The following is a 25,859-nucleotide window of genomic DNA, read 5'->3' on the forward strand; positions in this document are numbered from 1 at the left end:
TTTGATAATTTCTGACAGGTGCTTGCTGGTTTGTTGTAATTCAGCTTCTCTTAGTTTCCTCTTCAGAGTCCTTTCAGGTTCTGGATCTGCTTTAACAAGAATATTCTTGTCCTTGCTCCTGCTCATATGACAAAGAAGAGGGCACAGAAAAATAATAATAATAGAGATCCTCTTTTTTTTTTGTGAGTGAGGGAGAGATGTTAGTAGATGAATAAACAAATAGAAGGAGATAAGAGAGAAGAGAATTTTCGAAAATTATTTTTGAAAAAAGAGTTAGTGATTTTCGAAAATAGTTTTTGAAAAAGGTTAGTAATTTTCGAAAAATAAAAATTTAAAATAATTAGTTAATTAAAAAGAAATTTTGAAAAAAGGGGGGAGATATTTTCGAAAATGAGAGAGAGAGTTAGTTAGGTAGTTTTGAAAAAGATAAGAAACAAACAAAAAGTTAGTTAGTTAGTTGAAACAAATTTTGAAAATCAATTTTGAAAAGATAAGAAGTTAGGAAGTTAGAAAAGATATTTTGAAATCAAATTTTTGAAAAAGATAAGATAAGAAGATATTTTTGAAAAGATATGATTGAAATTAATTTTGAAAAAGAGATTTGATTTTTAAAATCACAATTAATGACTTGATTCATAAGAAATCACAAGATATGATTCTAGAACTTAAAGTTTGAATCTTTCTTAACAAGCAAGTAACAATCTTGAAATTTTTGAATCAATACATTAATTGTTATTGTTATTTTCGAAAATTATAATATAAAATTAAGAAAAAGAATTTTGAAAAATATTTTTGGAATTTTCGAAAATAACTAAGAAATTTGAAAAAAATTTGATTTTTGAAAAAGATTTTGAAAAAGATAAGATTTTCAAATTGAAAATTTGATTTGACTCATAAGAAACAACTTGATTTTAAAAATTTTTGAAAAAGTCAATCCAAATTTTCGAATTTGATGAGAGAAAAAGGGAAAGATAATTTTTTTTTTTTGGATTTTTGAATTTTTATGATGAGAGAGAAAAACAAGAAAAATGATGCAATGCTTGAAAGTTATGGATCAAAACAATGAATGCATGCACGAATGCTATGAATGTCAAGATGAACACCAAGAACACTATGAATGTCAAGATGAACACCAAGAACATATTTTTGAAAAATTTTTAATGCAGAGAAAACATGCAAGACACCAAACTTAGAATTCTTTAATGCTTAGACACTAAGAATTCAAGAATGCATATGAAAAACAAGAAAAGACACAAAACATGCAAATGCAAAGATCAAACAAGAAGACTTACCAAGAACAACTTGAAGATCATGAAGAACACTATGGATGTATGAAAATTTTCGAAAAATGCAAGATGCACATGCAATTGACACCAAACTTATAACATGACACATGACTCAAACAAGAAACACAAAAATTATTTTTGATTTTTATGATTTTATGATTTTTTATTTTTTTGTATTTTTTCAAAAATTATTATGAAAAAGAAAAATAAGGATTCAAAATTTTTAATATGAATTCCAGGAATCTTATGCTCTAAAGCTCCAATCAAAGGGTCAGGCATGGCTTAATAGCCAGCCAAGCTTTAGTATGTAACTCAGACATGACACGCCCAACATACTCATTCCCAAAGGAATTAGACATGGCTTTACAGCCAGCCAGGCTTCAACATGCTTCACGAAACACTAGAATTCATTCTTAAAAATTCTGAAGAAAAATATATTTTTTTGAAAACATTTTTTTTTCGAAAACAGATGAGAAATTTTTGAAAGATTTTTGAAAAATTTTTGAAAGGAAAACAAAAAGAAAATTACCTAATCTGAGCAACAAGATGAACCGTCAGTTGTCCAAACTCGAACAATCCCCGGCAACGGCGCCAAAAACTTGGTACGCGGAATCGTGATTACACTTTAATTATGTAAAATTCATTGCTCTTTCTTTCCCTGGAAATGGCGCCAAAAAACATGATGCCAAGACCATGGTTCACAACTCCGTGTAACTAACCAGCAAGTGCACTGGGTCGTCCAAGTAATACCTTACGTGAGTAAGGGTCGAATCCCACGGAGATTGTTGGTATGAAGCAAGCTATGGTCACCTTGCTAATCTCAGTTAGGCAGATATAAATTGATAATGGTGTTTTCGAATAATAATTAATAGAATAGGGATAGAAATACTTATAGAATTCATTGGTGAGAATTTCAGATAAGCGAATGGAGATGCTTTCGTTCCTCTGAACCTCTGCTTTCCTGCTATCTTCATCCAATCAGTCTTACTCCTTTCCATGGCTGGCTTTATGTGATACATCACCACTGTCAATGGCTACTTTCGGTCATCTCTCGGGAAAATGATCCAATGCCCTGTCACGGCACGGCTAACCGTCTGGAGGTATCACCCTTGTCAATGGCTTCATCTTATTCTCTTAGTGAAAATGGTCAACGCACCCTGTCACGGCACGGCTATTCATCTGTCGGTTCTCGATCATGCTGGAATAGGATTTACTATCCTTTTGCGTCTGTCACTAACGCCCTGCAATCGCGAGTTAGGAGCTCGTCACAGTCATTCATTTATTGAATCCTACTCGGAATACCACAGACAAGGTTTAGACTTTCCGGATTCTCTTGAATGCCACCATCATTCTAGCTTACACCACGAAGATTCTGGTTAGGAGATCTAAGAGATACTCATTCAGTCGAAGGTAGAACGGAAGTGGTTGTCAGGCACGCGTTCATAGGGAATGATGATGATTGTCACGTTCATCACATTCAGATTGAAGTATGAATGAATATCTTGGAAGCGAAACAAGATGAATTGAATAGAAAACAGTAGTACTTTGCATTAATCTTTGAGGAACAGCAGAGCTCCACACCTTAATCTATGGAGTGTAGAAACTCTACCGTTGAAAATACATAAGTGAAAGGTCCAGGCATGGCCGAGATGGCTAGCCCCCTAAAACGTGATCAATAGTCTCCTAAGATGAACAATGGATTAAAAACTGAGACCAAAGATGGTCAAAAAGACTAGTAAAATGTCCTATTTATAATAAACTAGCTACTAGGGTTTACATGAGTAAGTAATTGATGCATAAATCCACTTCCGGGGCCCACTTGGTGTGTGCTTGGGCTGAGCTTTAGCTTTTCACGTGCAGAGGCCATTTGTGGAGTTGAACGCCAGGTTTTGATCCATTTCTGGCGTTCAACTCTGGTTTTGGATCCTTTTCTGGCGCTGGACGCCAGAATTGGGCAGAGAGCTGGCGTTGAACGCCAGTTTGCGTCATCTATTCTTGGCCAAAGTATAGACTATTATATATTGCTGGAAAGCCCTGGATGTCTAATTTTCAACGCAATTAGAAGCGCGCCATTTCGAGTTCTGTAGCTCAAGAAAATCCATTTTTAGTGCAGGGAGGTCAGAATCCAACAGCATCAGCAGTCCTTCTTTAACCTCTGAATCTGATTTCTGCTCAAGTCCCTCAATTTCAGCCAGAAAATACCTGAAATCACAGAAAAACACACAAACTCATAGTAAAGTCCAGAAATGTGAATTTAACATAAAAACTAATGAAAACATCCCTAAAAGTAACTAGATCCTACTAAAAACATACTAAAAATAATGCCAAAAAGCGTATAAATTATCCGCTCATCAATCATCAATGTTCCAACCGGGTGGCAAGCAATCTGAATTCTCAATGGAGTACCCAAACAACTTCCTAGACCCATTCAATCGAGCTCTACATCAATCCTTGCACTTCAACTTGGAGCGTGCAACCATATTGAACCTTTCATGACAACTCCCACCATTAACCATCTTCCTCTTACTCTTAAAGCTACAAAGAGCTCTAAGTTGCCCATCCGTCTCAAGCAAAGTATACTCAAGTGGGCTAATTAAGTTTAGAGATGAAAGATTTACCCACTTGAATGAAGTAATGGATAGTGATGGCTTTGGGGGAGAGGTCTCCAACAACTTTGGCAAGGTGATTTCCAGCTCCATTCCCTTGAGCTCTTCCCTGACAACTTCCACCTCTTTGCAAGCCTTTTCAACTTCAACCGCTTCCTCTTGGTAGCTTTCTTCCAATTCAATCTCTTCTTCATTGCCTACCAAGGGCATGGGAGGCTGTGCTTCTTCTTCTTTAATCTCCATCTCTTGATCAACCTCTGCAAAGTCTTCAACCATGATATGTCTTGGAGGTTGTACACCCTCCTCAACATCAACATTAAACACCTTGGAAGAGGCTCTATGACTGGACTTTCCCATGGAGGTTCCGCATCTCCCAAGTCTTCAACCACTTCCTCTTCTGTGATAATTTCGGCTTTCTCCACTTGCTCTAATACAAAATCAAACTCCTCCTTGATGTCTTCCTTCACTAATTCTTCAACCACTCCTTCGCCTTCAAGGGTCTCTACTACCTTCACCTGTAGGGCCTCCTCTAGCTTCTTATGAAGTATGAATTCGCTAAGATGATCCCTTCTCTCTTGTTCTATGTCAATAACATAGTTGGGATCATGTTACTCTTGGATTGATGGATGTGGGTGCTCTTCCATGGAGGGTGGTGATGGGATGGAGAGATCATTATGTGGTTGAAAAGGAAGTGTACTAGAGCTTGATGGTCGATTGTTGGGGGTATTCAATGATCCAATCTGTGAGGCGAGAGCTTATAAAGTAGAGGTCATACCGTTTAAGGTAGAGTTAAGTGTGTTCTAAATGGTCTTTTGTCTTTGGTGAATAGCACTAAGAGTGTTGTTATCCAAAGGAGGTTGGGGTGGATAGGAGGGTTCATTTGTTGGGAGAAAGGGTTCATGATAGGAAGGTGGTTCATCTTGATAAGGATATGGAGATGGTGTATATTGAGGTGGTGGTTCTAAGTATGGCTCGTAAGGCTCTTGGTATGGTGGGTAAGGATTAGGGTCATATGGGGGTGTCTGGTGGTAAGGGGCTTGTGAGTATGGGGGTTCAAAACTATGTTGAGGAGGAGGTTCATAGGCGTATGGTGGTGGTTGTTGATAATCAAAAGAGTGCTCACCATAGCCATTATCTTGGTATGCCTCTTGGAATGGCTCTTGGTCATGGTATGTTGGTGGAAGTTGTTGCCAAGAGGGTTGATCAAATCCTTGTGGCTCCTCCCAACCTTGATTGTTCCAACCTTGATGCATATTCTCATTGTAGCCTCCATTCCCTACAACATAATTTGAACTAAACTCATAGCCAAAAGGGTAAAAATTCATAGTAGTTAAAGAAAATAAAAAACAGAAACTAGTAAAAATAAGCAACTAAGTCCTAAACAAACAAAAACTAACAAACAAGCAAAAAGAAAATATTTACAATAACCAATAACAAGGTACACGTTTGCAATTCCCCGGCAACGGCGCAATTTTGCTGAACGGATTTTTGCTAGTAAATAATTCACAAATAAATTATCGTTGCAAGTATATTTTCTAAACTAACAATAATTCTTTCATACAAAAACTTGTTTGTCACTTAAGCAAACCCAATAAAAATAAACCGAGTATTTAAACCTCGGGTCGTCTCTCAAGGAATTGCAGGGAAGTGTGTTATTATTGGTTATGGGTTTTTTTCTGAGAATTTTTAGAGTTGGAGAATGGAAAAATAAATGATTATAAATTAAAGCAATGAAAATAAACAAGAGATTTTATGTAATTAAATTAAAAAGCCTTGGCTAGGAGAAGATTATTTGGAAGTTCTATCCTTGTTGGATTTCTCAAGATTAATAGTAATAGGTTGTTGTTTCTACTTAGTTATCCTTTATTAAATAAAAAAAAGTCAAGTTGGGAGCCAAATCTATTCACAAGTCCTAATCCTCTCCCTTGGGAAGGATTAGCGTTAGTGGCCAGAGAGCCAATCACAAATTAACTCTTGAGCCTTCTAACTCAAGGGTCTCTAAATATTAATCAACTCCAAAGCCAAGTTGGAAGCCTACTCCATTGACATGGATGCCAATTTTTCATGCATGTAAGGGGAGTAGAACGAAACCATGATAATTGGAATTGAATTGAGATAATCAAGCAAATAAAAAAATTTAATAGAAAAATACTCTTTGCATTAATAAATTAATAAGGGAGGATAATAAATTAAAGTAATAGAATAAATAAAAGTATAAGAAAACTAAATTAAAGGAACATTGAACTTGGAATTGGGAAGAAATAAACCTAAAACTAAGAGAAATCCTAACCTAGAGAGAGGAGAGAGCCTTTCTCTCTCTAGAAACTACATCTAAACCTAACTAATGTGTGAATAATGGAAAGTGTGAAAGTGTGAATGGATTCCCCCACTCTGTAGCCTCTAATCTTTGTGTTTTGGGCTGAAATCTGGGTCAAAAATAGCCCAGAAATTGCCCCCAGCGATTTCTAATACGTCTAGCACGTCACTCTGTCATGCGTACGCGTGGATTGAACTTTCGCCAGGTCACGCGTACGCGTGATCCACACGTGCGGGTTGCTTTACAGCATGGCAACTATGGAAAATTATATATCATTTCGAAGCCTCGAATGTTAGCTTTCTAACACAACTGAAACCGCCTCATTTGGACCTCTGTAGCTCAAGATATGATCGATTGAGTGCGAAGAGGTCAGGTCTGACAGCTTAACAATTCCTTCAGTTTTCTTGTATTCCTTCCACTTTTGCATGCTTCCTTTCCATCCTCTAAGCCATTCCTGCCCTATAAACCTTGAAAACACTTAACACACATATCAAAGCATCAAATGGTAATAAGAGAGGATTAAACATAGCAAAATTAAGGTCAAAGAAGCATGTTTTCAATCATAGCACAAAATCAGGAAGGAAAATGTAAAACATGTGATTTCTATGAATAAGTGTGAGAATAGTGGATAAAATCCACTCAATGAAGTACAAAATGTACCCCGAAATAGTGGTGCATCACCTGTGCATAGGTTAAAATTTTTGCAGAGTTGTGCAAGCGCACATACCAGAAATCACAAAATTCTGCAACTTTGCAGAATTTCAGATTTTTACACCAATCTTTGATTGATCATAACTTCCTTTAGAAAATTCCAAATTTTACAACCTTTATATTGATTCAAAGAGTTTTCAATAAACTTTAATTCTAAATAAGTTTCAATCAATTTTGAAGACCAAGGCAAAAGTTATGATCAGACAAAATTCACCAAAATTTCCCTTTTACCAAAATCACAATTTCCACAATTTTCCAAAATCTTCAAACCACATTCAACCAAAGCAATACCAAACCCCCATTTTGAACATAATCTACCCTCTTGGGTCACAATCTACCATTCCTATCAAATTTTCCACCACACTTCATCATTCTCAACCTTACTTATCAAGTATACAACATATCAAACATATTCCCACCAACACATTCACAAATCCCCATTTGATCAATATCAATCTTCATCATTAAACTCATTCATGCTCCATATTAATGATCAAAATTGCACATTCATACAAGTTCATCATACGTCACATCCCAACATCATTATTTAACAACATTCACAACATCAACAACCATATCAATTCAACCCTATCCGATAGGTCACTGGCCTAAGTGTCCATGAATATTATATACTACATAGAGAAAACCGAAACTATACCTTGGCCGATTCCATAAATGCACCAAAACTCCAATTTAGCACAATCAAGCTCTCAACCATAATCCAAGCTTCCAAAATAACTCCAACAAGCACCAACAAGCTCCAATAGCTCCCGAACTCACAATATTCAAGCTATATATGCATAAACCATCACAAATCAACCTAGGGCTTGTCATAAATAAAATTTCACAAGAGTTCAATGCCTTTTACCATTCCCAATAGCTTTGAAAGCAAAAATCCAATGCTAAGCAAGGATTAGGGTGAACCTAAGCATCCAAAATCGCAAAGTTTTCTCAAGATCATCACTCATCAAACTCGAAATCCTAGGGCAGCATAAGGGAAAAAGAATTTTGAGAAACTTACCACAAGGCTTAGATAGAATTGACGAGCTCAGCGAGAGCTTCGCGTAGCTGCTGACGGCACGCGAATCGGAAAAAGCACATTTTCTAACTCAGAAAAACCTACTTAGTCCAAAAATCATATTTAAATCCTCAAATTCTCGCTCTAACTTTTCAAAATATAAATTGGACAATATTAATTACTTAATTAAATGATTAGTTAAGCTCGGGTCTTACATAAAAGATGTTAATTTAAAATTAAAATATACAAAGATAAACGAAATTAAGCTAAAGAGTGCTGAAATCCACTTTGGGCCCACTTTGGTCTTGTGCTTCGTCCATGCCTGGCGTTCAACTTGCAGTATGGGCGTTGAATGCTAGTTAGGGGGTGAGTGCGTGCTCCCTTGGTCCCTTGGTGGCGTTGTACGCCAGTCTTGGGCATTCAATGCTGGGCTTTGATCCTTCTTGGGCGTTGAACTCAGATGTGGACGTTCAACGCCAATTAGGGGCAGTGATCTGGAAGAGAAGTATAGACTCTTATATATTGCTGGAAAGCTCTGAAAGTTAGCTTTCCAATTCCATTGAGAACGCGTCAATTAGATCTCTGGAGCTCAATATGTGCTCGTTAGAATGCATGAAGGTCAGGATTTGACAGGATCTACTATCCTTTCTTCATCTCTGAACAAGACTTTGCCAATCTTGCTAATTTCGCCCAAAAATCACCTAAAATCATAGAAAAAATACAAAAATTCAAAGTAGCATCCAAATATGAAATTTTTCACTAAAACATACTAAAACATAATAAAATTAATAAAATCTAACTAAAAACGCTATGAAAATGCTATGAAAAGTGTATAAGATATCCACTTATCATTTAGATTATAATTTTTCACCTAAAAATTGGCCGATTGGTCAGACGACCTCCCTACATTTAAAAGTTAGCACCGTCCTCAGTACATTCAAAGTTGAGCAAGGGGGGTACGGCGACTACACGGATTGCCACCTTCAGCTAGTGGATTAACCGGCTACTACGTGACCTTTCTTCTGCTTTCCTTTTTGCTTATGGTTAATCATACTAAAATATAGAAAACAAGATAGTAAGACAAGTAAATGCAAAAGCAAGGAAGAATAGATTGTCAGAATGAGGTAAGAATCACTAAAATGAAGTGAATGCATCAATGTATGACATAGATGAAAATAGTGAGTGAATTCTAAGTTGCTCACGGTCTAGAACTCACACACTAGAATTTAAAAGATATGTCACAACTACACAAAAGAAGTATGTACTTCACTCATTTTAGTGTACTTGAGATACTTCAAAGAAAACTTGTACCTTAAGATAAACAAACAAGCAATAAAGAAGCATGAAAGCACTCAAGCAATAATCAAGCAATTGTGAAATAGATATTGAATGGACATTGGTTAATGTGCAAGAGAATTCAATGAAATAAATGAAATATGGAACTCGTACATCAAATAATGACACACTTTGAATTTGATTTTTGCATCACCTAATTGACATAAAGCGGAAAATATGGGTGCTAACAGAGAGATATAAGGTGAGATCAATCATATAGCAAGCACGAGTGCTATGCAACTTAAGAAAAGAGAGATATAAGGTGATATCAATTACATAACAAGCATGGTCCATAAAGCTTAAAAAGATAAAAAATATGTCTCTCGGTAAGCTTACGATCCAATTTCACAATTCCACAATCTTAATGCATGAACTAGGTGACGTAAATAAAGACCATTCATAAACAAGGATCACCTAACAAAAAATGCATCAACAACATACAATTTCCTAATAATGGATAGTGAACTCAAATTACATGGTGGCTAGTGATGAGCGGATAATTTATACGCTTTTTGGCATTGTTTTTAGTATATTTTTAGTAGGATCTAGTTACTTTTAGGGATGTTTTTATTAGTTTTTATGTTAAATTCACATTTCTGGACTTTACTATGAGTTTGTGTGTTTTTCTGTGATTTCAGGTATTTTCTGATTGAAATTGAGAGACTTGAGCAAAAATCAAATTCAGAGGTTGAAGAAGGACTGCTGATGCTGTTGGATTCTGACCTCCCTGCACTCAAAGTGGATTTTCTGGAGCTACAGAACTCCAAATGGTGCTCTCTCAATGGCGTTGGAAAGTAGACATACAGGACTTTCCAGCAATATATAATAGTCTATACTTTGCCCAAGTGTAGACGACGCAAAGGGCGTTGAACGCCATTTCTACGCTGCAGTCTGGAGTTAAACGCCAGAAACACGTCACAAACCAGAGTTGAACGCCAAAAACACATTACAACTTGGTGTTCAACTCCAAAAGAAGCCTCTGCACGTGTAAACTTCAAGCTCAGCCCAAGCACACACCAAGTGGGCCCCGGAAGTGAATTTCTGCATCAATTACTTACTTCTGTAAATCCTAGTAGCTAGTCTAGTATAAATAGGACTTTTTACTATTGTATTTACATCTTCGGATCATCTTGGGACGTCTAGTTCTTAGATCATGGAGGGCTGGCCACTCGGCCATGCCTGGACTTTATCACTTATGTATTTTCAACGGTAGAGTTTCTACACACCATAGATTAAGGTGTGGAGCTCTGCTGTTCCTCATGAATTAATACAAAGTACTACTGTTTTTCTATTCAATTCAACTTATTCCGCTTCTAAGATATCCATTCGCACTTCAACATGAATGTGATAATCGTGACAGTCATCATCATTCCCTATGAACACGTGCCTGACAACCACTTCCGTTCTACCTTAGATTGAATGAGTATCTCTTGGATTCCTTAATCAGAATCTTCGTGGTATAAGTTAGAACCCATGGATGGCCATTCCTGAGATCCAGAAAGTCTAAACCTTGTCTGTGGTATTCCGAGTAGGATCTGGGAAGGGATGGCTGTGACGAGCTTCAAACTCGCGAGTGCTGGGCGTAGTGACAGACGCAAAAGGATCAATGGATCCTATTCCAGTATGATCGAGAACCGACAGATGATTAGCCATGCAGTGACAGCGCATTGGACCATTTTCACTGAGAGGACAGGATGTAGCCATTGACAACGGTGATGCCTAACATACAGCTTACCATAGAAAGGAGTAGGACTGATTGGATGAAGACAGCAGAAAAGCAGAGGTTCAGAGGAACGAAAGCATCTCTATACGCTTATCTGAAATTCTCACCAATGAATTACATAAGTATCTCTATCCTATTTTATGTTTTATTTACTATTATTATTCGAAAACTCCATAACCATTCAATATCCGCCTGACTGAGATTTACAAGATGACCATAGCTTGCTTCATACCAACAATCTCCGTAGGATCTACCCTTACTCACGTAAGGTTTTATTACTTGGACGACCCAGTGCACTTGCTGGTTAGTTGTATCGAAATTGTGACGAATTCTGAATTAAGACTAGAGCACCAAGTTTTTGGAGCCATTACCAGGGATCACAATTTTGTGCACCAGCTAGCTACAACATGCAATCTAGAAATCCAAAAACATTCTTGAAGATAATGTCATAAGTACTTGGCATGTGCAAAATTAAGAATGTAGAATTTGGTGCCAAGCAACAAAGTATCACAATCCAACAATGAATAATTCAGCAGCAACAAATAGCAAATCAAATTAATAGTCCAACACCTTTCACCTAACTAACCTATACTAACAAGTTAATCAACTAAAACAAAAATCAAACTAACTAACTAACTAATGTAAATGGTGGTAGATGATGAATGGTGGTGGAAGATGGTGGTTAAAGGAGGGAAAGAATAGAAAAGAAGAGCGAAGAAAAGAAAAAGAGAGAAGAAAAGGTTTGTACGTACGCACCACTGAGCATGCGTACGCACGAATTAGGATGCAGAGAATAAGGCCGCGTACGTGAGCAATTGGTACGTGGGTGGTAGCTTCTGTTTGGCCCGGTCGCATACGCGGCAAGTGGCTGCACATGCAAGATGGTTCAATTTTGGTGTTATGCGTACGCACCATTGAGCATGCGTATGCATGGTTTTTTTTTTAACATAACAAAACTTAAAAATTAAACACAACTTCTCAACTAGATTCAACTATGCAATTAAAAATCAAAATCCCTGATCCAAAATCAAAGTCCAAAAACTATGCAATTCTACCATGCAACTATGCACATTCTAAAACAAATCAAAATCCAAAAATTGGCTAGATTTCTAACATCCACAAATTTATTCAACTATTCCAATCAAACTAAAATCTATCAAATCAATTCAACACTTAAGAGACATATTTACAAAAATGAAATAAAGAAGGGAAGTCGGAAGGTTTTACCATAGTAGGGTGTCTCCCACTTAGCACTTTTGGTTATTGTCCTTAAGTTTGACAATTGATGGGGTTCTTGTCAAGGTGGCTAGTGCTTGAATTCTTTCTTGGATCCCCACCAATGTTTACACTTTCAATAGCCTCCGGGATTCCAAACTAGGCGCACCAAGCTTCCAAGAAATCTCAAGCAAGTAACAAGACCCCAAAGTTGTTGATTCTTACATTGTATTCCGGGGACCCAAACCTTGTTTGTCAACACCCTTTCTTCTTGTTGATCATTACAATTCCAATCGGGTGGCAAGCATATAGAATTCTCGTTCAAACACCAAATCATCCTCCTAGACTCATACAATTTAGCATTCCTCCAACCATGCGACCTAAGCCTTGAGGGTTCAACTTTAATGAGCCTAACATTATTTTGCCAGCCACTACACAACTCTCTCTTACTCTTTAATCCATAAAGAGCTTTAAGTTGACCATCTATTTCAAGCAAACCATATTCAAGTGGGACAATAAAGCTAAGAGATATAAATTTTACCCACTCAAATGATATGATGGACAGTTGCTTAGTGAGAGAGGCTCCAACCGGCTTTGGCAAAGTGATTGGAACTCCCTTTGACTCCTCTTTGATAGCTACCACCCCTTGACATGCTTCTTCAATTACGATTTCTTATTCACTGACTTCTTCTATACATTTCTCATTGCTCAAGTCATGTGTTAGAGGTTGTGTACGGTCCTCCTTATCATCAATTTCACAACACAATAAGGAAGGTTCAACAATCTCAACTAGCACATAAGTTGGTGTGGAATCATCTTCAATAGAGGGGCTTGCTTCTTGCTTAACTCCTTCTAATATTTCATCATTCACAATGTCTTGGAGGTTGTGCACTATCCCCATCAACATCAATTTCAAGCTCAATGGAAGAAGGTTCTACAACTTCCACAAAATCATCAACAACATTAATTGGTGTGGAAGTGTCCTCAAGCTTGGAATCCACCTCATTCTCAACTTCACCTAAGTCTTCAACCACTTCTTCATCTTCAACAATTTCGGCTTTCTCCACTTATTCCAATACAAAAGCCCACTCCTCATTCTCCACTTGAGTTTCCAGTCTCTCTTTCATGCTACGCTCTTCAATTGATTCTCCACATGTATTCATGGGAGTGCTTTGAGTGTCTAAGCGTTGGGAGACTATATTGGTTATTACCTCTTGAAGAATAGTATAAAGCTCCCTTTGCTCTTAAAGAATTGAAATGAGAGTGTCATCCGTTAGGTGTTGGGGTGGATAGGAGGGTTCATTGTTTGGGAGAAAGAGTTCATAATAGGGAGGTGGTTCATATTGGTGAGAATATGGAGGTGGTGTATATAGAGGTGGTGGTTCTTGGGAGTATTGATGTTGGAATTGTGGTGGCTCTAAGTATGGTTCATATGGCTCATATGGTTGTTGGTATGGTGGATATGGGCTAGGAATATAGAAGTGTTTGGTGATATGGGGCTTGTGAGTAAGGAGGTTGAGAACAATGTTGCGGAATAGGTTCATATTGGTGTGCACTATGGGGTGGATTATGATCATTGTTGGATGGACGAAATTGGTATGGATACCATGAGGTCCGTTCATAAGAATGCGACTCCTCCCTCGATTGATTTCCAATCACAGCTCATACCATCATTGAAGCTCTCATTTTCTACAAGATAGTTGTAACCAAACTCATAGCCAAAAGAGTGAGAATTCATAGTGAACAGAGAAAATAAAAAAAAAAGCAAATAAGAAAGAAAGAAATCAAACTCCTACAACTAGCAAAAACTAACAAAGAAGCAAAAGGCAAACACATTCACAAAATCCACATATATACAATAACCAATAACAATCGCACGTTTTCAATTCCCCGGCAATAGCGCCAAAAACTTGACGTAAGAAAATTGTCAGTTAGGAATTTTCACAAAATAATCTCGTCGAAGTATAGCTCCAAACCAACAATCAACCCTCAATCAAAGTTTGATTTGTTTGTCACAAGTGCAAACCAATAAAAATCGAGAGTATTTAAACATCGGGTCATCTCTCAAGGAACTGCAGGGAAGTGTGCATGTTATTGTTGTGAGTTATTTTTGGGGTTTTGGAATGATGAGCAAGAAATGTAAATTGAACTAAGACAATTAAAGACACTAACTAAGAAAGGTCTTAGCAAAGGTTGAGAATTGGAATTCCTATCCTCATTATCGTCCTCAATCGTGATGGTAAATATAGCTTGCTCTCACTTAGTTATCCTCTAACAATTGAAGGAAAGTCAAGTGAGCAAAATTAACTTTAATCCACAAGTCCTAGTCAATTCCTAGTGAAGGACTCGGTTTAGTGGAGTTCAAGCTAACTAGCAACCTTCAATTACCAAACAACGCTAGATTTTGATAATTCAAGAGTCTTCAAGTTACCAACCCAAGTCAAGAATACAAAATTCTACTCTAAAATCCAACCAAACATTTTATCAAATACTTGGAAGGCATAAAATGAAAGCATGGTAAAATAATAAGAATTAATAAAATCTAAGACTAACAATTACAAGATAACAATAACTAAAATTAAAGAAAGCAACAATGATCATGAAAACATAAATTGCATTAAAGAGAATCAAATTAACATGAGTTCATAAAACTAGAAGTAACAAAATAGAGAAATTAACAAGAGAACTAAGAAAATTAAGACAATTCAACAAGGAAAAGTAGCTGAAACTAGATCAAAACAAGAATTAAAACCTAAATCTAATAGAAATTTAACTTAAATCTACCCTAATTCTAGAGAGAAGAGACAGCTGCACTCTCTAGAATATGACATAAAACATGTTCCTAAACTAAAACTAATTGCTCTCCCTTCATCCTTCTTAAATTTGGCTTCAAATAGCTTCAGAAATGAGTTGGATTGAACTTTGAAAGGCTAAAAATCTTGACCCACATGTTGCATTTAATGTAGTCACGCGATTGCATTTGTGGGTACGCATGCCTGACCATGCTAATAAAAATGCAATCGTGCGTACGCATCAATTCCTGTGTGTACGCATGGCTGTAAAAATTGCAATTGTGCATACGCATGAATGCTTGTGCCTACGCATGGTCGTAAAATTCTCCCAACTCTATTTTTTCATGAATGCTTCACTTTTACATGCTTTCTCCTCACTCCGTTAATCCATACTTGCCTTGTAAACTTAAAATCACTCAACAAACATTTCAAGGCATCGAACATAATCAAAGTAAATCAAATTTAGCAAATTAAGAACCTAAAAAGCATGTTTTCACTTTTAGACACAATTTAGGAAGAATCTATAAAACCCTGCTATTTTAGTGAATAAATGTAAGAGAAGTCAATAAAATTCACCCAATCAAAACAAATAAATACCATGAAATGTAGATTTATCAGGAGAATAGAGGGATGGGGAGTGAAATTCAAGAGGCAATAGGAGTGATGAGTGAAAAGTAAGGATGATTTGAGAGGGAGTGATTTCGATAATGAAATTTGAAATTTGAGAGCTGAAAAGTGAGTACATGGAACGGAAGAAAATAAGGCGTGCCAGTGTTATAGAAGTCGAAGAAGGGAAGGAAAAAGGGAAGTTCAGACTTTGTACATTATTTTATGTATACGTATAGTTGTTGGCACTTGACAAATGCAGTATTTCGTTGGTAAAATATCATTTTTCCGATAGGCAAATACTCTCTTCTAAATTGTGCTACGGTTTGATGTTTATTGTTCATTTGTTCGTTTCTTTTATTCCGCAGTATGGAAGCAGTCAACGATGATAAGTCGAACTCTATCCATCATATTCTAATATGCATTTTTTTTTTTTAAATGACCACCAGATATTCCGGGAACATAAACAAGAAATCAGGTGCGGTTAGGAGTTACGGCATTACAAATACGTTTTAAAAGGAAACGGGTAGATTCTGAAAGGGGGGGAAAAATCACTAGACAAACATCTCAGATAAGGTAAAGATTTATTTACTTTGGGTTTGGATACATTAAAATTCAGTGAAGCATGCGCTTCCAATACAGAGTGTTCTACTTGACTCAGCTTGATTCATTTACAGATTCGGGCCTTAGCTCACTTGTGAAGAACACCCTTCCTGGGAAGCTTCGGTTTCTTGTGAGTTTGGCTCTGCCATGCAAACAAAATAAAGGAAACGTTGGACACACAACGGGTTGAAATAAGTGCAAACTCTCAAGTGACAAATCAAATGCATACCTTCTGTTTTTCCAGGGCCTCGAAATCTGTTCTCTCCTTCCACTTACTCTTGCTTAATTTTATCGGCCGATTTCCAACATATTTACCTGAAATCAAGGCATAAATCAGCATTCATTTATCATTGCTTGTGTGTCAATATTCTCATCCCACATGGGCTCAGTGACGAGTATTACATGAGCAATTCATGCAAAAGAAGATTCAAAAAAAAAAAAAAAAAAAAAGAAAGAAAAAAGTGTGTACCTATTTTTAAAGTAGGAAGTCTTCCATCCAAAAGATAAAAGATTAAATTTATAAGGAGTAAACTACCATTTCTACCTATGAAAGTTCAGAACACTGATAAATCTACCTACGAATAAGCAAAACTACTATTTCTACCCATGAAAGATGGACTTTTGCTAACAAAACTACCCGAATCCTAAAAAATTATTTGAAATCCCCAAAATACCCTCTAATATAACCTAATTTTAACTTCTCTTTTTACTCCACAGTACCAGTCACCCAAATCCTTCCTCACTGCCACTATCATCCCCAACCACCACCACCACTAACGTCATCACCATCAAAACCATCCCTTTCTCCTTTTATGCTGCCCTATACACCAGCGAACTCAACGACACTTCTCGCCGTTCATCTTCAAGCCGCGACAATACCATTTGCTGCTTCGAATTCGAAGAGGATGTTTATGTTCGAACCTTGCCTCTTTGCTCACAAACCTTCCATGTTGATTGCATCGATGCTTAGCTTCGTTCCCACACAAACTGCCCTCTCTGCCGCGCTGGGGTTCTGTCTGCCGCTTCGCTGTTTACTCCCATGTTCACCGCCAGGATCCGACCAAGTCTTGACACCGACGAATATGGCTCAAAATCAGCAGGGGAAGTAAGGGATTGGACTCAAAGTTGCAACGAGAAGAATTCGATTCGGTCGAAGGGGAGTGGAGCGTGGTAGATTTCGACGGATTTTAATAGGAACCGGAAACTTAGAATGAATGAAAAGTGAATTGTGAGGTTGAGGATGAAGCACTTGAAGTCGGGTTTGGTTGTTCATATGGTTTTATGGTCGGGAATAGATTTCTGCATCTGAGATTGCGGAGTTTCTTCTTCTACGGGCTCTGGGTTTAATGGAAAATTGGATATCTCCACCATTGTTACACCAATTGAGGCTGTGAATTCTAACTCTGGTCTCTAGGTTTTGTGTATTCAAACTCCGGCTTGCTTAAGTTGGCTAAACTGGGTGTTTCATGATGGGGTGAAGTTTTGAGCTAATAGATGAAGGTTGGGAACAAGTCCGGGAGTAGTAGAGGTGATGATAGCGGTGGTGGTGACGGTGATGGTGGTAATGGTGGTGAAGAGTTTGGGTGGTGGTGGGATTTGAGATTAGAAAAGTGGTGGTGAAGATAAGGGTAATTTAGGAATTTTAGGTAATTTTTTAGCGTTTGGATAATTTTGTTGTGTAGAACCCATATTTCATGGGTACAAATGGTAATTTCCTTCTTCTATGGATAGATATGTCAACGGTTTTAACTTTCGTGGATACAAATGATAGTTTACACATTTATAAGAAACTAAATATATTAGAAGTTTCAAAATTTTCAAAAAAGAAAAATCGACACTTGTTAGGAGAAACCGAACCCCTATTTCATCATAATTAATTAGTGTCATGATTGCATACCTTATAGCAGTGTTATACCATACTGCATATACTAAAACGTCACATAATGTAACTGAAAAACCATATATCATCTAATTTTCAGTTTTTTCATAAGGGTTAGTGATGTAAAAGAAACCAGCAAAATACACATAAGAAGTGGAGAGAAGACATGCATAGAAACAGTCTGCAACTTACGGACCATTCATTTCTTTAAGAGCAGCAGCAAGGTCAGAAGGACTGGCAAAGCTTACAAAACCATAGCCCTTTGTTTTCCCAGTCCGTTTATCTCTGACAACCTAAACCGGATCAAGCAAACCTCAATCAAAAGATTGCATTAGAAATCATGAGTAGGATACATGATGATGAATAAATACTTAATCAGAAAACCACATTTGAAATCATATTGAAACTTCCTGAACCCTCGAATTGTAATTTTTCTTAAAAAAGTTATATACATATATTAAACAATCTGCCAAGTTGGTGGTGTTGGTTTGGATCTGGAATTTCCACCAACTTAATAATATACTGATTGTTCACAAGAGATCTACCAGACAGGGGAAGCCTTGACCAAAAACTGGATTAAAACTTAAGAGACAGTGAATAGCTTGCTCCAAAAAATCCAAATAGGTAAGAATGTACACATCTCAAGTTTTTGAATAAAAGCAATTAAACTTATAAACCCCAGTGGAAGATTCCATGTTCCTGTTATCCAATGAACTTCTCTGAATTTCTACTGACTATAACTCAAAGTTGCAAATCAAATAGAACCTAGCAATTGAATATTATATGTTGACCTTAACTATTCGTAACAAATACTAGTCGGTCAACATGGATCTTACTAACTTTAAGATCTTATGAGAAAAGGAAATCAACAAAAAGAAATGTAGAAAGCAAAAGTCGCAACACTAATTTCCAATGAACTGACTATTCGCATTTAAGAGCATAAACTATGTCACCGTTAAAAAATTTGAATTGTACTTTGATTTGTGGACAATGAGCAATGACGATGAAAGCTGGAGATGACAAGATATCATATCAATTTAATCACAAGAATATCAAATCGAATGTAAATTATGAAGCAAGACCTACCTTAAGGTACAAAAACCATTAACAACTCTGTCACTTCAAACAAAAATCTGAAGACGAAATAGAAAATGCTCACACTAATCCAGTCATTACTGAAAATACAAGAATTTGGAGTCAAAATAGGAGAACCACTTACCCGTGCCATGTTAAAGGAAGGGAAACGTGAAAATGCTTTGGTAAGAACATCGTCATTCACTTCATTACCAAGGTCACCACAAAAGAGCCGATAATCATCTGAAAATTCAAGGCTCAAGCAAATAAGATAAATCTCTAATCCTTATCAAAGTTTATGTGGGGACACATCATTCAGGAGAGAGGGAGAGATTTGTTTTTGGGGGGATTTGTGGTGGTGGTGGTGGCGGTGGGGGTGGGGGTGGGGGGGGAGGGAATTTCCAGAAGGAAAAAAAGATGAAAAAAAGTCCATTAAATCTAACGCCATATCCCCCATAAAACTAGAAGCTGTGTGACAGAAAAGCTTAAAGATCCTACGCGAATTTAAACTTTAGTTAAACACGAGTTCCACATTCATCATTTCAACACAACATCATATAACCTTGTTTTGACGTAAAATTTACCTTCTCCATTGCATTAATATATCATGTCTACCAGTTTGCTATTGTAATCACATCACACTTTCCTCATAGCCTAGACACCCACCATCTGCTACACTACAATTTAAGAACTCAGAACCCTAAGAAAAACCTTCTAAACCATACATTCAATTCCCATAGCAGAGAATCCAAATAACTTCCTGAAAATCCAAATTAACTATTCAAAAACCTTTCACGACCAAACTCAATAAACATCGACTCAAAATAGTAATAAAAAGCCATGATGATGATGATACCTTCGGGCCACTCAGCAAGAATAGGATCCTCCCATGTTTGACCAGCAGCTTTTCGAGGAACTGCTTTCTTCTTCGCCTCCACCTTGTTCTCCGCCTCGCTGCTCGCAATCGCCGCCTTCACGCTCTCCAGCGCCTCCGGCGTTATTATCTGCGCATCCCTCTCAAACAACTGCTGCGACTGTTCAATTTTTTTTTACAAAAAGAGTTTAATCACAAAATGAGGGGGCCTCTATTCCAAACCGCAAAAAACACACACACACACACACACACACACACACACACACACACACACACACGCAGATACACGAAAACCTACCGGATATTGCGGTAAGGAGTATACGCCGGAAACCGGAGCAGGAGAGACAGGACCGATGACCGGAGGCGAAGGGATTTGTACGGCTGGAGCCGCATCATAAACCGCAGCGGCGTAATGCGCCGGTGTGGCGGCGGATTGCTGGAGGTGGAAAGGAACGGGGAAGTAGGTAGGGGCGTTGGAATATGTGAAATGCGATTGCGATGCTGAGGAAGACGATGCAGCCATGAAAACGAAAATCTAACGAATCACAGCTTCGAATGGAGCTTTCGAACTGTCACTCAAATGAATTGAGAATTGAAAATGGTGGCGCTTTCGATTTTGAGGTGGTAGTTGCGTTAGGGGTTTCCGATTCCGTTGGACAATGATACTTCTGTGGTGGTTGCTCCAGATTGCTCTGGAAATTTCTTCGGGGTTCTAGGTGGGCCCCTGTTAACATGCAATGGGTTCTAGGTGGGCCCTGCGTTTGTTTACGGCCCATATCCATGGGTTGTTTGTTAAGATACAAATCTTTAATTTTGACATAAAAAAAAATACAAATCTTTGATGGATATACACAATTAATTGGATACAATTTTTTATATTATGATGATTTGCTGCTATAAGGTTGATTTAGATTAAGTTAAGATTATCATATTAGGATTTGTCTTATTTCATATGTAATTAAGCATGTTATTATGCTTCTTGAGTTTGGACGCGGACGGTGGAGGAAGAAGAGGAATGGTGGATGGTGAAGGACATCCATGTGAGAATGAAGAAGAAGCAGAAGAGAAGGGACCCACGGCCACCGTTTTCATAACCCACGGATCCGGCCTCAACACCGGTTGACTCTTCCAAAAGATCTGCATCCTAGGCCATGGCCGCTCCGATAGTGGACGGGTTTGATCTTCTCTGCACCGCATGGAAGTGAAGATGAAGAAGAAGAAGATGAAGGTTGTTGTGGTGAATGAGAAGAAGAAAAAGATGAAGAAGAAAGAAGATATGAGAAGAAGGGTTGTTATGAGAAGAAGAAGATGAAGGTGGGAACTGATGATGATGAAGGGATGGGATTTGGGATGGAGGGTCAGAGAGTAAGAGGAAGGGAATTGGGGGTGGGTTTGGGGAGAGACGAAGAGATGCTGGGTGTGGGGTGGGGTGGGATTTTATTTTTTAATATTATTTTTATTAATAGTTAAGGGTAATTTGGTTAAAAAATATAATTGAAGTAGAAAAGGACGATTTTATAACGTTTTGTAATGTTGGGGATGATTTTAATAACAAAAAAAGGTTGGGGACGATTTTGATTTTCACCTCAAACCTTAGGGACGAAAAAAGTACTTAACCCTTTATAAAAGCTTGTATTCTTTATTACTTTATTTTTAAATCATTTTCACTTATATAAAATTTCATATCCAAATGTTTCTTAGTTATATGTGATTCAGAAAAGTGAAATAAATCTTTAATTCTTTTCTTTAGAGGCCAAAGACACACCTAAATATTTTTACCCAACAGACTACTATCTCTCTTTTCTTTGCATAAATTAGAATCTAAGAGCAAATCCTAAATTCAATCTGCCTCAACTTCCATCACCTTCATACACCAGTAAACACAATCAAATCAAGAAATCAAAACTCACACAAGCACATGCACATAGCACATAATCAGATAAAACACATAAGTGCAACACAACAATAAAATGCACACCAAAATAATTTAAGTAAATGCATATAATGCATGCCTGTCCTACTATCTGTGAGCTCACGTTTCGGTTATATTGCCAAACCTGACACATCTGGTAGCTACCCTAGACATACTCTCTCTGTCATTCATCCCTAAGACGAACATCCCATACTTATCACAAGTTGGTTTTAAAGGGAGAGTGCCCTATCACCTTTTCTTGGAGGCAGCACTACCCGGGAGAATTGATGAATCCATATTTCATGGTATTTATTTGCTCTAATTGGGTGGATTTCATTGACTTTTCTTTCATTTATTCATTGAAATAGCATAGTTTCATGATTTCTTCTTAAATTGTGCTTAAAAGTGAAAACATGCTTTTTAGGCCCTAAAATTACTAAATTTTATTCACTTTAATTTCATTTGATGCATTGATGTGTTTGTTGAGTGATTTAAGGTTTTGAAGGCAAATATGGATTAAAGAAGTGAGGAAAGAAAAGCATGCAAAATGGGAGAATTCAAGAAATGAAGGATTTGTAAAGCTGTCAAACCTGACCTCTCGGTACTAAATTTATCATAACTTGAGCGACAGAGGCTCAAATGAGGCAGTTTCAGTGGCATTGAAAAGCTAACATCCGAGGCTTCAAAATGATATGCATATATCTATAGTGGACATGAGTTTAAGTGTGCGTACGCACACAATGTGTGGGTACGCACGAGTCAATATTTAGCAAGTGTGCATACGCACAAACTTGTGCATACGCACAAGTCCTGGCACGTGGGGTTCATTAATTGCAACTCATTGGCAGTGAATTCTGGACCTCCAAAACCCAGTCCAACTCATTTATAAAGCTATTTCAAGCCAAATTCAAGAGGAAACAAAGGGGGGGAGCAATTAGGTTTAGCTTAGTATCATGTTGTAGGGTATTTTCTAGAGAGAGAAGATCCTTCTTCTCTCTAAAAATTAGGATTATTAGTTTAATTTCTCTTTAATTTCTCTTTTTAATTCTTGTTTTCATTTAGTTTCTTTTACCTTTCTTTGTTCTATTGCCTTAATCTTCTTAGTTTATCTTGTTAATTTCTCATTTTGGTTACTTTTTATGTTGATGAACTCTTGTTAATTTCTATTTCATTTAATGCAATTTATGTTTTCATGTTATTATTGCTCTCTTTAATTGTTGTTTATTAATTTCTTGTATTTGGTAGCTTTAGAATTTATTTTTGTTGTAATATAATATGCTTTTATTTTTATGCACACCAAGTATTTCATAAAATGTTTGGTTTAGTTTTAGTGTAGTTTTTCACACTCTTGGCTTGGAATTGAGGACTTTGGTAACTTTGAGCCATTGATGTCCATTCTTGACTGATAGATTAGGGTAGTTAGTTGATTTGGTTTCCATTGACGCTAGTCTTTCACTAAGTTAATTAGTGAGTTGACTAGGACTTATGGATTGAGATTAATTATGCCTATTTGACTTATCCTCGATGTTAAGATTGACTCTTCATAATCATCATAGGTTTGTGGTCAATGGCTAGGATAGGTAACCTTAACTCTCAATCCTTGCCAAGAGGTTTCTTAGCATTTGAATTTCCCTTTTTCTTAATTAATTGCTTTGAGTTTTAATTTCCTTGTATGCTTACTTATTTTCTTGCATTTTAATTTCTTGTCTCTTGCCATCAAACTCCATTTCCTCATAGCCAATAATTGAATACTCTATTGTAATTCCTAGGGAGAACAACCCGAAATTTCAAACTCCCGGTTATTTTGGGTTAATTGTGACATCTTTTGATTTAAACTTTGGTGTTGGTCAATTATTGGTTTTGAACTATACTTACAACGGAGAAATTCTATTTTGTTAAATTCCAAACCCACTTTATGAATCCATCAAGAATACCTAGCCACCCTTATGATTAAAGAGACTGTGATTCAACAAGAAAGGAAATCTTCAACCTAACTCGTGCATACCACAGTTTGAAAATTGAATCGAAGGGACTCCTCAACTTTCTACCCAATTTTCTGATACAACAAAGAGAAGGAATCAACCTCACTTGTCCATCGCAACACTGAACAAGCAGGACAAAATCAAAAGCCTTGCTAAGTGTAGGTGTCTCATCAGTAATGCAACCAGGACAAAACTCACGTCCTTGCCAATCAATAATCACATTTCAATCATAATCATGCAAGAGGGACAAAACCTCCATCCTTGCAAATACCATCACCAATCATAATCATCATCAACCATAATCATTATTGCACATAATCATCATCAACCGAAACCATCATTCAGATCATAATCATTACTAATCGTATCATCAATAACATAATCATAATCATCATTCATAATCTCTTATATATTTTAACTTAATCATAATTATCATCATAAGTCTCATATAAATCTCACTTTTTATTGTAAGCCTCTAATCAAATCTAATGTCTCACTATCAATATCATAACCAATGTAATTTTCATTGTAACGACGATCTAGTTTTTGGTGAAACAAACTTTTTCCTGAAGAAATAGAATTTTTTCTAAAGTTCAGTAAAGCAGGTACCTCTACTACGTAGTCAAGCACCTTTACTGCACAAGCAAGCACCTCACCATGCAGGCAACTCCCAATGCAATAGAAAATTGAGTTCTCAGGCCACTTCGGCAGAAAATTTCAAAATTATAAGAATTACGGTTTAGCTCACTGTAACTGCCTGATTTTCAGCGAAACGAGACTTTTTCCTGAAGAAATAAAATTTTTTCAAAAGTTCAGTGAAGCAAGAACCTCTACTGCACAGGCATTGCATCATCAAGTACCTCGCAACATCATCAATTACTAAACCAGTAGAAAACTACGTTTTGGAGCTACTTTGGCTGGGAATTTCAAAAATTCGAGAATCACGGTTAAGCTCGTCTCGACGAGCCAGACCAAAAAATTGAAAAAACAAAAATAATAATATTATTTTATTAATTTACCTTCTTGAGTTAAACTAGAGATAAGTTTAATATTATAATAACAGCCAAAATCTATCGGTACAAACTAATACCGGCGCTCTCCGATGAACTTAGCTATGCTAATGTATCATTATAGATCTTTTATCTCCGATATAATCATATCATTAATATCATTTATACCAGTAGCTCATATGTTTACTCTAGGAGTATAATTACTTGTGATCTAATACATCTAGCTTTAGTAATTATCTCCTTAGTAACATTTTATTAATTAATTTAGTGATTAACCATCCTAGGAATTTGGCCAGCCTTGATTTCAGCCACCTCCTACTTTCTTTCTCTTTTTCATATGTGACTTTGAGAAAGAAAATCAAGAAAGAAAAAGCTAGAAACTCCATAGCCACCAAGCTTTTAAGGTTCGACTATCTCCTTCCAAAAAACTCCCACAAAAATTTTAAATCGATTAAAGTGTTCTTCAACTCTTGTTCCTCTTCACAACCATGTTAGATTTGTCAACGTAAGTTAAGATATTTTTGTAGTAATCCTCTCTTAAAGGTTTGGCCATGGCTAAACCATGGAAGAACTTGATATTTTTTATGTTCTTTCTTAGGAACTCTTGCGTAGAAGTCTCAAGGAGCAAGAATCTATTAATTTTAGGGATAGAACAAAGCAGTGGCTTGACACTCAGCCCAAGGAGAGCTTGGATACTTGGAATAAGGGAATAAGGTGGTCAACAAATTTCTGACCAAGTTCTTTCCTCCTCAGCAACTGACTAAGCTGAGGACCGATGTTCAGACCTTCAAGCAAAGAGATAGTGAATCCCTCTATGAAGCCTGGGAGAGGTATAAATTGATGCTTAGGAAGTGTCCTCCGGATATGTTCTTAGACTGGATTTAATTACAAATCTTGTATGATGGAGTTTCTAAGA

The 25,859-nt window shown here is 36.9% G+C and overlaps 1 protein-coding gene across 1 annotated transcript; it reads right to left on the reverse strand.

The window, feature by feature from the left end:
* Nucleotides 1-16,176: 16,176 nt before the first annotated feature.
* Nucleotides 16,177-20,807, reverse strand: LOC112775757 (uncharacterized). The gene is made up of 6 exons (XM_025819593.3): nt 20,338-20,807; nt 20,022-20,199; nt 19,311-19,408; nt 18,288-18,384; nt 16,442-16,527; nt 16,177-16,354 (listed from the first exon to the last, which is right to left on the reverse strand). The coding sequence occupies exons 1-6, from the start codon at nt 20,560-20,562 to the stop codon at nt 16,301-16,303; spliced, it is 738 nt and encodes a 245-aa protein (XP_025675378.1). The 5' UTR covers nt 20,563-20,807; the 3' UTR covers nt 16,177-16,300.
* Nucleotides 20,808-25,859: the final 5,052 nt, after the last annotated feature.

This window comes from Arachis hypogaea, chromosome 19, assembly GCF_003086295.3.
Source record: "Arachis hypogaea cultivar Tifrunner chromosome 19, arahy.Tifrunner.gnm2.J5K5, whole genome shotgun sequence".
NCBI lineage: Eukaryota > Viridiplantae > Streptophyta > Magnoliopsida > Fabales > Fabaceae > Arachis > Arachis hypogaea.